Source organism: Atractosteus spatula, chromosome 7 (assembly GCF_055471065.1).
Source record: "Atractosteus spatula isolate fAtrSpa1 chromosome 7, fAtrSpa1.hap1, whole genome shotgun sequence".
NCBI classification, from domain to species: Eukaryota; Metazoa; Chordata; class Actinopteri; order Semionotiformes; family Lepisosteidae; genus Atractosteus; species Atractosteus spatula.
The window spans coordinates 11471482-11485533 of NC_142712.1; the positions used below are offsets into that span (position 1 = coordinate 11471482).

Consider the following 14052-nt stretch of genomic DNA (forward strand, 5'->3'; position numbering starts at 1 on the left):
GAACAACAATTCAAATGTTAATTGATCACATAAATCAATCTAGAGATTACGAAATCAGACCCACACTAAGTTAAAAATAGGGCAGAATCTCATAGTCAAGTGAAGTCTGCTGTTAGCACAAATTTGGGCAAATTGAAATAGTGAATTTTATTGAAATAATGTACTTTTTTTGAGCAGCTATTCATACACATTAAAACCCACATTCAAAAGTTGGCTTTATCTTAAATCTTGAAAACGCTCAAACTGTAACCTTTTCACAGGTAGCAACACAATCTAGGATTCATATTAAATGTTAGACTGACAAACCTGGGATCAGTTCAATCAGGAAGTCAAGGGAAGAAGAGAGGAGGTAGTTTTCTTATGAACAGTCAAATGCATCATGAGGACCTCAAGTGTGGATTACAGCCTTAAAGGACTCTGCTTTTTCCTAAATCCTTACTGAATATGGATCATTTCCTCCACATCTGTGTCATAAATGTTTCCACATGATCAATGTGGTTAAGAAGAGTGGAAAGAAGAACAACTGCACTACAGCCCTAAATCTAGATGGCCCTCAGAAATGTACAGGAAAAATGATTGAGTGACTAAAATGATACAGTATATGAAAGAAATAAAGTAAATAACATACTCAGATCAAGAAAATCAAGTGTTTTCAAACATTTAAAAAATGAGGAACAAAGCTGAGATGACAACAGTGGCTAAAAGGCACTAGATGTGTAGGAGACCCAGATTTCTGCACATAACCCTTGTCAAGGTCCCTAATTTCATAATGGTGGATCCCTTTGTCCTTGCACACACCTACAGTACTGTATGTGAATGTACATGTGTTAACAGTACTGAGAAATTCATGCTTTTTATCATCAAAACCAAAATGTCAACGTCAATAATGATCAAGTTCTGTAATATTTAAAGAGTTGTCCAAAACACACACACACGCATTTATTTCACAAAGCATGTTTACTTAGTAAAACATAAAACACTTGATTGACAATTACAAATCACAGAAAATTCATTTGATTAAGGAACACTGCAAATTCCTTTAACCACATTGATTTTGTATCATAAACTTCCAATTCACAGCTTAGGTTTAAAAAAAGGACTTTCCCCTGAAATTTAAAAATTCAAGGGAAGCTAGAGCTACTGTTTACAATAATAAAATGAAGACACAATCATGCTATCTTCCCTTTAAAAATGAATCAGATAAAATGCCATTTTGTTTCCAGTGCAATTTGTAAATAAGTAAACAACCAATTGAAGGTGCTTTCCAATCCTGCAAAAACAACTGCTCTATGATAAAAGATACAGTATAATAAAAGAAACCACATGCAAAAACAGATGCTTTTACAAGCAGGTATTCCAGGATTTCACCGTTTAGTAAATCATGAACAATTTATGTGAATGATAAAAAAATAAAACCAAAATAGGTAAAAAAATACTTGCACAAATACTTGCAAAATTCTCCTTTTAGCAATAGGCTACGGTGTCATTGTTATGTCTCCTTGTTTGCAGTTAGATTACTGCCAATATGGCTGGTCAATAATTGCTGATTAAAAGACAAACCTCAAAACTGTAATTTTGTACCTCAATGCAGTCCTGTATACTGTAGATCCTAACAGGAATGTTGACAGCATCAGCCACAAACAAAGGAGCTTCACTTGACCAATGAAATCTATAACTTTGCAATGGGAGTGGCGGCCACAGCTATACTTTCTATAGCACACTCATCCGTTCCTCGGCGGATCCTGAAGTAGCCGTCCTCCCCCCATCCTGTTCCCCAGCTGTTTTTCACAATCCAATACTTCTCGCCTGTTTTGGGGTCACTTCCGTAGCCTACCAGCAGTACAGCGTGGTTTGTGAGCTCAAATGGGTTAAATTCATCCATCAGACCAGTGTGGTGATAAATGCCTCCTTTGTAATTCATGAAATCTGGGTACACTTCAAAGGCGACTCCCATTGGGCCGTTCCTGACCAGTTCAAGTCTCATCTCGGCCTCATTGCATGCCCCATAGAAGCCACCTACATAATGGTATTCGGAGGCGTAGTACCGGAAGCAGCTGTCCTTCAAAGTGCATGGTGAATCTCTGCCAATGTAAGGAAAGCAGCTCTCCTCCACCACTCCAAAGTCTTGAATATACTTTCCAGCAATAAGATAAGGGAATCCTCCGTCACATCCTGCAAAGATGAAATTACAGTAGTTACTGGCAATAAAAACAGCAAGAACAACAGAAAGCCAAATAATCCAAAAAGCCGATTACAGATTTGCAGTCCTCCATCAGTAAATGAAAGATAAAAGGTGAATGTTAAAAAAAATATATTTAAAAGGAAAAAGAACAAAAATGGAGCACTAAAACAGGAAAAAAATGACAATTCAAGATAGCTATGGACAAGTAAGCTTTTCTTTTCAGGTTTCAATATTAAAAACAATGCTTGACTCACTGGTCACATTCCATGTGAAAACGTCATTCTTCCACTCCAGAATGTATTAATAAATGGAACACAAATTTCAACAATATTTACTTCTAAGAACTGCCCATTCATATTAATATAATAGTAGTTAATGATATTATGATATTCCTTTAATTTCAAACATTAACTAATTGTTGGAAAGTCAAGCAAGTCAGCAGAAAGTCCATACATATTGTATATTGGACACGGGTCACAACTAGGTTAGAGTGCGTGTATATATATATATTATAACCTTGTTATTATGCAAGCAAAAATTACTTGCTTTTACTTTATCTGCTTTTAACTGGTTAACAGTAACAAAACTGCTAGAACATTGATCTCTTCTACTGCACTGACACCACAGCCTGGCACAAGATGTTTTAGTGATTAGACAATCCCTGTAGCACTTCTGATCAGGTCAGAGAAGATAAACAGGAGAACAAATTGCTCAGACTGCTGACACCAGTTTGTCGAGTAATCATTCTGATCACAAAAATATAAAACACATAGAATTGGGACTCATCCAGATATTAAGATGCTCATAACATTTTCCTGGCATTTAAACAGTTTTAGATGCAAGTGACGGATCAGGAAAGAAATAACTGAAAACATCCGAGAGGCTTAATATAGTCTAAACGAGACTCAATGCTTACTCAATATACAGTATACTGTGTATAAATATATACTATACATTTAAACCTCCAGTTTTGAAAACATTTCAAATTGGATCAATAAAGAAATTAAACGTAATGATCAAGACAATATTATTAAGCCAAATTAGTTGTTGTTTAACCATCTTAAATAAGAGCTAAATTCTAACCCTCCTTTGCCCCATCCTGTTTCCTCTGCTGAGGTACAGTACGTGGGAAATGGTGTGAGACTGAAAGTCAGATAGACAGCCCTTATTTTTACTGAAGTGCAATACACATGGTACTGTAGACTTTTAAAACAAATATTGCATGCTAAGACCATGTGTGCTCTGAGGCATGTGCACTAAACAGCATTACTCTTATTTAGTTTGAAAAAGGAATGTGGAGAATTCTGTTCATTTATTGGGAAATGTGCTACTTGAATCTATGGACAGCTGTACAAGGTGAACTAAAAACCCGGGAAAAGAAAAGCAAACTACAGAGTGAAGTAGTGTTTAAACTCCACATAAGCTACTACACTGCGAGGTAGAGAATGGAATAAAATACATTTCTAGGTAAGACAGCAGTGACCATTGTTACTTTATAGATCTAATAACTTGCATTTGTAAATTTATGAGTGAGAGTTGGCAGGGAAAATGTTCTCACTCCACGATCTAGAAATGATTTATATTGAAAGATCAGTTCATGATTTTCAATACTGTTTTACAATAGCAAAGGTTTAGAGAATGCACTGCAACCAAAGAATAAAATATACAATTATGAAAAAGGGGGAAACAGAGGGCCATTTAAAACCAAGTATTTTCATTCAATGCATTAAAGGGCTTGCCGAAAACTTTATTCGCAGGAATTTTGCACTATTTCGAAATCCTACCTTGAGAATATTCGCTGCAGGAAACCACTTGCTGTGGGCTGAGGACAGGCTGCTGCGTGTTGTTGGTCAAGATGCGAATGCGGGCTTCCAGCATCCCCATCGAAGAGAAGGAGTAACAACTTCCACACGAAGCTGAACAAAATATACAAGGCACACAAAAAAATCCAACTCACTTGCAGCTCAGATTGGTGGTGAAGACCTTTTCTTTTAGAATGAACCCGTCAGGTTGGTTATCTAGGGTTATTTTAATTTACTTTAGCAAGGATTTGTGACCACAGCCATTTAGGGACATAAAGTCTTTGAGTTTTTAAAACCTCAGGATTAACAGGTCTTGGTTAGTATGCTGTCCCTGTAGCCCATCTTATCCTTAATCTGTTTTTTCTCCATGGGAGACCAGTGATTGTGCATGATGGTGTGCTTTCAATCCACCTCACTCCAGTCCTGAAAACAATCACTTGTGATAACATCAAATGCTCAGCAGGGGGCATAAATAATTTTCCTTTATGTATTCAAGACTTCATCCTAAACTGAAATCCTGGAAGAACAAAGCACAATGATCAGCAATTAACCTATGCAGGCAGAAACAGTCAGACTATACTGTATATAGTATAATGTTGTACAGTCAACTATACAGTAGTTATTTCAAATCTGCATTCGTTCCAAGAAAACACATGACAGAAGTTAGGGCATTTAGAAACTCTGGCTGGAGTTGGAAATGCAGCTGAATAGAATTGATTATATTCTAAATGACAAAAATATGTAACAGAAAATGTATTTTAAGTAGAAAAATAATAACAGTAGACAATAAGACAGGTGAACATCATCCTTATTATTGCAGGCAAATAAAACGGGTCTCTTTAAACACATGCTGAGCAATGCCATGTAGTTTGTGTTCAAATAAAAATGTACATTGTTTTTTTCTTCATATCAAGTTAGCACTGCTCAGTTAGACTGATTTACAACACGACAGACTGTATTTACACTCTGACAAGACAAGTATATTACCTGCTGTGAGAACTGTAAGCCTACTGTATCTTGAGCAACTGGGTTACACATGCAGAAAACATCTTGTTAAAAGAAAGCACATAATTACTTAACTATAGCTGCCAAGTGGACAGTACACATGCCAATACTTTTTTCTTTAATCCCACATTGATTTTGAAAATACAATGCAAACTGTTACAGATTGGCTCACAGAATATGGATAATGAGTATTCCAGATGACAATTCAAAATATTTAAGAGTTTTTTTCAGCTTCCAAGTTGTATGAAGTCAATAGATCTGTTCCCTATTGGGAATGAGAAGTATCACTTTTCTAAAGGTACTACAAAAAAATTTAAATCTGTTTAATCACTAATAGTGTTTAAATATTTCTCATGCTACCCTAAGCAGTGAAGCCACATCATCGGGAGATTTAGAAGTTTTAACCTTCGTTTTTAATTTTGTCCATAGTGTAGTCCTTTTCATGTTTTTTCTGCAGTACTAATTCCTCAAGTTCTCTATTACCAACTAAGATCCTCAAGAGACAGACTGCTCCTTCCAATTCTGACAGGTCAAAAGGATAAAGCCCTTGCACAGCCCTAACTGTCCGTACTAAACATATATGAAAGATCAGGACTTTGAAATCTTCATAGGGTTCACATTACAGGAGTAAAGACACACTTCCTGTGAATGGACTCAAAATTGTTTTTCTGAATGGTTTGGACAAAAGCTAAACGAAAGACACAAACATGACAGAAAATCTGGAAAAGCTCAATTCAGGTGAAATAACGTCTTCAGGTCATCCAACCACGTGCCAAATTATTATCTCACTGCTAAACATTTGAGAATAACATAATAAAATTCCATGACCAAATGATTACTAGTTTATCATTGTACAGGCCATACAATTGTGAAAAAACAACTCTGACTTGGTGGAAAAATGCAATGTAATTATATAATGTAGCCTTTTCCTACTTTTAAATGCATCAACCTCTCTCTCTTATCAAACTGCATCAGTAAAAAACTAACATCTCTACTACTGCATCAGGTGGTTAAAAGCTGGAATGATCTTGTATTGCTGAATAGGCACTTGATTTCACTGGAACCAGAGATCCCAAAAATGTACAGGTCTACTACCCACACGATTGGTTGTTATTTACGAAAATAGTGGGTTCTTTTCAGGAAGAAGGGAAGAGATATGCAATTATCAGAGATCCTTCCCTGCCAACAGTACAGCTGGCTGCTGAAACTGACAACTCGAACTGCCAGTAGACAGAGTTCCATCTACTCTGTGCAAAGGGAACCACATTGCCCTCTGTTGACATGTTAGGTTACTGGAAGAAACAGCAAGAGCTGAATGAAGATTGGAGTAAATATTTTTTAACCGATCACTTTCTAAAGCATGGAAAAATTGAGTATTCTTCAATAAGTTTGCAAGAATAACTCTTTGCTGAGTTTGCTAAATAGGTTTAATATCTTGCATTATCCTACGTTTTAGAAACCCTCAAGGTTCATTCACAGATGTTCTCCCAGAAGCTGACGAATCAAATGTTTGATGATGACTTTCATATAAAAAAACAGGAGGTACTGTATTGCAAAAATCTGTATACAAAATGAAAGTGAAAATATAGCACATTCTAAGCTCTAGACCAGTAAGCTGGCACTTGCAATATATCATGCAGATGCTTTCAAGCAAGTGTCAATAAGCAATTGGAAGAATTTATGCCTCATGCATCAATAACCAGGCCTAATGATGGCTTTCTAGGAAGCTCATGCAAAAAAGAAAACTTAACCATGGACATGCACTTGCATTGCAAGACTTTACTCATATTAGCTTAATGTTATGTAAGTTAAAAGCTGTAACAAGACTGGGCCATAGCACGTAAGCAAATAAAACACTGGACTTAAGTCTTACAATGGAAAAACATCTAAGATCAAGATCAATTGCTCTTGTCTTAGAGTTTAAATACTGTTTAACTCACACTGTAAATTACTCCCTTTTAAAAGCATATACAGTACATACAATATACTGTACATATTGGCTTACTTTTGACGTAAAATAGCTTCAGATTTATCTTTATATACGTGTAAATGGCATAAATCGAACAGGATGAAGTGTGCATTTAGAAAGAGGTGTTATGATATACATTTCTGATAATCACACTCTATATGAAATGCAGTACTATTTTTAATACTACTGCATTTAATGAGGTATAGAATTCCCAATTTTGAGATTATATACAAATCCAAAGTTTTTTTATGAAAAAACAAAACAAAAATCAGAACCAAAGTTAGTTGTTCATTATAGTGTAGGTCTAAAAAATACAAATCCTTATAAATTTTTATAAACATCAAATAACAGAACAGTGTCTTCACTAGAATTCCGTATATTTGATGATATTAGAGACAGTATCTCATTTCCAACACAATTTCTAATAGAGTGTAAAATTGCTTGTAATATTATATTTGTTACAATCATGTTATGTTTTCTTTTCTTGTCAACTGTTTGTTGGTCAGTTTTTACAGAAAATAAGATGTACACCTCGTTTTTCTATGTTATTCACCTTATAAGCTGTAGTTTCATAATGTGGTCATCATGATTAAACTTTAGGAGACAACACTGCATGTATCAAACAAAATTCCATTACTTCCACTACATCACTTTTCACCTGTATTTTTCATAAACAAGGCTGTAGAAAGGAAGACAGAATGCTGTAATTGTGTTTAGTTTTCTCATTTCGCTTCATCTTTCCAACTTGCTGTTGTATCCAAACTGCATAGCAGACATTCAAACTTGACCCACTGGTCAGGTAAAGCAAGCCACAGAAAAATGAATTTAAGTACTCTCACGTAGGTGTAAAGGGAGGCTTCATTGTAAATTGACAAATAAGGAAAGAACTGACTGAAAATAGGCAGCACAGTGCTGAAACATCATAAGCAGCTCTTACAGTCATTAAAGGTGCCTGAATTACACAGCTAGACTATGGCATAAGAGTTATCAAGCAAGACTAGGTGGCAAACAACAGCAGTTATATTAAAAAAGTATGTAAGCAATAAGAAACAGATCTCAACAACAGAGGCCATCAGCGTTTTGATATCCCTATGATAATGTACAATATTTTTTTCAGTAATATTGTTTTAAGATTGCATCATTGCAAACTTGTTTTAATACCTTTTCTAAAATACGAAAGATGTCTTATTCAGCTTAATTCAGATTAAAATCATTGGCTTCTGTTTTTCCCTGAAGAGCTAGATATGTCTAAACATAAAACAAATGTTTTTACTGTCTTCCAGATTCTACACAGAAGTGAGATTACCAAACACTTATCTTCAAGCTTGTTCGGATTAGCTGTGCAACGATAGTGAATGATTTAAAAAAATGAATGTCTTTGTAACAGCTGATGTGATTCAGTCATTTAAATTTCCACACAGAATAAAATCAACTTGTATCTTTGCTGAACAGGGACAGATTTGTTTTCTATAAGCATTTATCTTTAAATTCCAACTGTTTCTTATGGCCTAGGAAAGATGATTCATTTTCTTCTCTGTAATTTATGGTTTATGTAAAAAAATATATTTTGTCCTATTTAAACATGTCAATACTTAGAGAACATATCCCAGAGAGGAACATTTAAATCCAAATTAATCACAAATGCCATGTTCAGAAGAATTTGTCTCAATAATGATAAGAACAATAACGTAATATATACTATACATGTGAAACACCTGTATCTATCAATAGGCTATAGGATACTTTAAGAATGTAAAAAAAGAACAAACATGCTTCAGTTTATTGCTTGCCCATTTTCACAATACAATAAATGTATTATTGACATGGCTGCTTAGGGTGAAGCTGGTATTAATTTTCCAACTGGAGGATGTGTTAGTGATGAGTAACAGTTCATAACTTAAGGTACTACCACCCCCCCCCCCCCAAAAAAAAAGATTTGTGGTTGTCACTGATAATGTCTTAGCCTTTTCACAGAAGACATTTTATTGCACTCTACTGTGGTGTGGTGAACAGGAACTAGGTGGATATACAGTACATAGGGAAATATTATGAGATCTTGAAATGCCAAATGATCAACCAAGCAACAACTCCATCTAGACTAAAAGAATAATGCACAGACCCATCTGGACAACGTTCCGTAACTAAGATAATCACCCAACCATGGATCTTCAATTTCTCAAACAGAAATTGTCAAATGTCAAAATCTTAGCAGCTGCGAATGCATGCAGCAATTCCAATTGTTCAGGGCTCCTTGCCATTGAATCAAGACTCCATTCTGTCAAGTACCATGGGACATTTGGTCTGCAATGGCTTCACCACTATAAATGTAATCATGCAGAAGTGTACTACATGTAAACAATGTATTGCGGGACTTTGTACAATTTTTGTACAAAGACTGACTGACTATTCCCACCCTATACTCTCCAAGGAATCCATCAGTTGGTGACATGAACCAGGCTAAAACCTGCAACTCCTGGATCATTAAGCTCAGACTATGGCTTTACATGAGCAATACAGGAAGTCCAAGTAAATGGTTTTTAAAGGATCTATATATCATTTATTGTAAAGGTTATAGAACTTCTAGGTCACTAAATCACTAATTTCTGAATGAATTAAAACTACAAGATTGGTTATATTTTTTAGTATAAGATAAAGATATTTCTTCCAAGGCTCACATTATTTTATCAAATAAAATACCATACATATTATGACTTAACTGTAATTGTGCTGCAGTCATGATGATCACAGGAATGACATCCTTACCTTGATTGCGGACAGGGCTGACATAATTGACCCCATTAACGTTTCTCCAATCCCATGATTCAGGCAATCCGGCTGCAAGCTTGGCTACTTCTTCTTTAACTGGAGCTGGTTTTAGGCGTCTACAGAAAAGGAAAAATAGTTGGAGTATTTCTGAGATAAAGATGAATATGTGAGTTTTCCTTTGATAATGTCTAACACCCCCAGACTAAATAGTCTATAGAAAAGAGTAGGTTCTGCATGTGGTGCATAAAAGAAAGTAATCTCATTGAAGGAAACCAAATTGAAAAATGTGAACATACTCTAAGTGAACCACAGATTTCTCGATTACCAAGTTAAAATATAAAAAAAGAAAAGTCTGATTATTAATCTTAAAACCAAGATGGTCCTAATGACTTGAGAAAAACACTGTAAAAAAAGACATCTTGTGGCCCATAGCACTTTTAAAGCCATAACAAAAGTAAAGAAATATTTTTACATTGCATGTTCAAATGTAAGATCATTGCACAAATTTACTGATATATTGAATTAATTTAGTTAATAGATTGTACCTTGGTACACGAGAGCCATGACCCCCAGATCTTCTGAGCAGCTCTTGAATAGTAAAAGTTTCGTGCTCACTATAGATGGTTGCAGTCCATGATGTCTGAATGGCATTGACGGTTCTCACATAGTCTGGATTTTGTTTGTAGGGCTGTTGTAATAGTCTTTTTTTTTTAAAGAGAAACAAAATGAGAGGATTTGTTTAACAAAAAGCTAAATGGGACTTTTTTCGTGTACTCTTAGGATTTTTACTTTTTATTTGTTCTTATGAATTTAGGTTTTTGTAAACCGTCATATCATATTAAATATAACATAAATGTGTTTAAGCATGGAACTAATACACAGAATATTAAAATGAGGACTTTAAAATCTGAACTAGTGTAATAATAAAAAATACAAAATACCAAATTACTTTTGTTTGTAGATAATATCAGGGATGCTTCCGTTTTCTCAAGATGCAATTTGCTAAAAACTATATATATATACACACAGTATAACATGTACAAGAAATGTACGATACTTACAGCATTTGCTTGGGAGAAAGTGTATTGCTAATGGAGGATTTTGGTGGAATGGACTTCACCTTTTTTCCTACAAAACAGGCCCAGTTGTGTCCCAGGACATCATGTACCCATCCTGGGAGAGTCTGATCACAATAGCTTTTTACTTCTGCTCCCTCCTTCTTGTACTGTGTTCGGTAGAGAACAATTAATCACAACAGAATGCTAATCCTACAGTACAAAGCCAAATCTTTTGTTGCGTTTAACCCCCCCCCCCCAGAAACCAACTAGTCAGCCTTAGCATAATTTATTTTGACAGGTACTGTATTACTTATGTAGTTAAAGTAAAACTTAATTTATCCTAACTTTAGCTGGGAAACCGCATTTCAGCTTGTCACACTAAAGATGACACACCAACACTTGTGTAAGTCACAAGTTGCAGTACACATCGTCTTTACAACCAGGAGTCACATGTAATTTCAAAAAGTACACTGCTGGCAAGGGCTTAGAAGGCTGTATTGTAAAACAATTTGTTTACACTGCCTGAATATACTAAATAGCCTATTATAAAAGTTTTTGCAGCATTTAGATTCAATATTGGTGATTATAGGAGATTGAAGTGCTTAGCAATGCCAGAGTAATAGCCCAGCAGTTCTTTATAGTGTCCGTTATGTACTACACTGCACTTCTGCTTTTCTTGTCTTTTGATTGCACAGGCCTGCAAGACAGACTGTTCCCAGCATCCAACGCGGAATAAACGTTATTATTAAATTATCCACATCAAGCAAGATACACTTCCTTGTTCCAGCTAGAAGAGGAAGCAAAGATCAACTTAAACCTTCTACCATTTCTGGTTGTACTGTAGGTCTCCAATGTAAAATGAAACGTTGCAGGATGCATGTTATTCTGACAGGAAGTTACTGGTCTGGGCCTCATGCAGATGAAGGATCTAATCTTTGCATAATACCTAAGCTGCGTTTCCTTGCACATTACCATGCAATTAGAAGAAATAAAGGAGGATGTGAGCTTGAAAGCATAGGAGCTCTTACAGATGCAGTGTCTGAAAAGAATAGACAAAATGGGCTCAAGCTGACCAAAATGCTTCAATAGTATTTAACCTTAATAAGGGCGGGGGGTGGGGGGAGAGCAACTGTCACTACACATGGGAACCAGAATTGCTTAAACGGTGTGGATACATTTTTAAGGATTCTCTAAATTTTATCCTAGTTCCATCCAGCTATAAACAGCTTAAGACCATGTGTGGACGGCAAAAACGAAGAATCATATGAAACCAACCTTGAAAAAGGCAAACCATTTATAGTCCGACAGAACCACCTCAAACCCCTGGTTGTAAATCAAAGTGAAGAAACCTGTGTTTCCTAAATCATCTGACGCAACATCCAGCTTCTCGAGGTGGACAGTAACGCTTTTTACAGCAGGCCCTAAAGCAAAGATACAGAATTATATACAGTATAAGCACTTGTGATGAGAATCAACCCTATTCCTCTCTCAAAATTCAAACCACTTTACCTCGATCGCTGCTACTTACAATATTATTCATTATAAGTGGTAAATCTTTATTTGTCTTCCAAAAACATACACAAAACAATCACTTACTGTACTAATACAAAATAATTTTGTTTTATAACAGTGGAATGACATGAGCAGTTGTTTATAAACAATTATTAGCTACAAATAAAGTCATTTGAAAAGACTCCACATACAGTATACTGTACATACGGTAGACACTGGCTTGGAAGCCCTTTTCGTTGTCAAGCTTATTTAAGAACTTTTACCACTTACCCATGTTGGTACAGTTTATTGCTTTATCTTGACCACCTGTCGAAACCTGAAAGATCCAGGTTCCTACTAAATCTTCATACGAGCAGTTGGCCGGGGTATCGCAAAGCGAACTTCTCACCCCGAACGCAAAAATACAAAACAATGCAAGTTTTAACTTCATTTCTTTAAAAAAATGTATTTATGCCAAGTCGTCTAGGTCAGGCAAATTAACCCACCGTTCCACAATTAAAAGCAGTATTCTGTACCATCTACCTACTACTACAAAAAGTAGCGTTCGCCCTTCCAAAAAAGTCAAATCGAAACTGAACTTTAAAAACTGCTCAAGCAGCAGGGAACTTTCCGTCCTGTCATATGACTCGCATGTTTCACGTGATTGTATATATTCACCAGGTTGAGAAGTGGATGTTTGTCGTTTATGTGAAGTATTTATTGGGGACATAATGTACAGTAATATAAACGACATTCGGGGTGAAATAATAATGGTGATGAATGTGATGACTGGAACTTATTGTTTGCAAAAAAATAATCAATTACAAGGTAATACAATCTCTTAAGCACAGACTGGTCAAAAACAGAAAAGCGAGACATGCGGTGTGCAACTGTTACTGCTATTGCTCAAGCATACATTATACGTTATTTGATGCTTTAAGATGTTGAGTTGAAAGATTTTATATGCACTGTAAATGTACTGTATAATAGTTAATGTTGGTTAAATCACTTAATATTTGTGTTCCACTGTATATTAAGAAGTTGTAGTCTTATATTAGGAATTGTGTTTTCAATTCTAGCCCATTGACGAAAAATATTACAATCCATATTGTTACTGACGTATTGGTGGCCACTTAAACTGATTATTTAAACATATTTTACTTTACACTTTTCTGTGATTGCACCTTCAGTATACATTTCCAGAAGTATTATTCTTTAATTACAATGTTTTTAGGGAAAACAGGATTTCTTTTTCTTGTTTTACATGCCTAGTCTAAAAAAGATTGTATGAGTGCTTCTAAATTTGTCAAGCCGAGAAGTTGACACACTTCTAGGGTAATGTGGAGTCAGAGGGAGGCAGATCTGTTAACGTGGTGAATCATCGTCATTTCCCTCCCACCTCACACGCAAATTTCCCTTACATAAGTATGATTATAAAACAAACACGCTAGCACACAACCACTCTTCAAAAGCATCCTGGCATACTGACATTAAAAAAGTGACAGTAAATCAAGTGTTTTCATTTTCAGAAGTAATAAATAAACATATTTGCTTTTGTTGTGTGCAATACCCTCACTACATTGTTGAATAAAGCAATGGCAATTCAGCTCTCTTCACTACACGTATTACTTTCTCTTAATCTTTCGGCAGGCTCGGTGTAGTGGCTACAGGTATTACCAGCCTAAAAAATAGCAGCACAACATGCTTGTACAGTACCGCTTTGGAAATGTTTCACCGTGAATCGAAAGACTGTCTTTTTGACTTGGTTTCAATTGTTGT

At 35.5% G+C, this 14052-nt stretch overlaps 1 protein-coding gene across 1 annotated transcript; it reads right to left on the reverse strand.

Annotated features, from left to right (window-relative positions):
- Nucleotides 1-938: 938 nt before the first annotated feature.
- Nucleotides 939-12890, reverse strand: ctsc (cathepsin C). Its single transcript, XM_088921131.1, has 7 exons — nt 12565-12890; nt 12058-12203; nt 10786-10949; nt 10270-10425; nt 9722-9840; nt 3967-4098; nt 939-2172 (listed from the first exon to the last, which is right to left on the reverse strand). The coding sequence occupies exons 1-7, from the start codon at nt 12722-12724 to the stop codon at nt 1670-1672; spliced, it is 1380 nt and encodes a 459-aa protein (XP_088777257.1). The 5' UTR covers nt 12725-12890; the 3' UTR covers nt 939-1669.
- Nucleotides 12891-14052: the final 1162 nt, after the last annotated feature.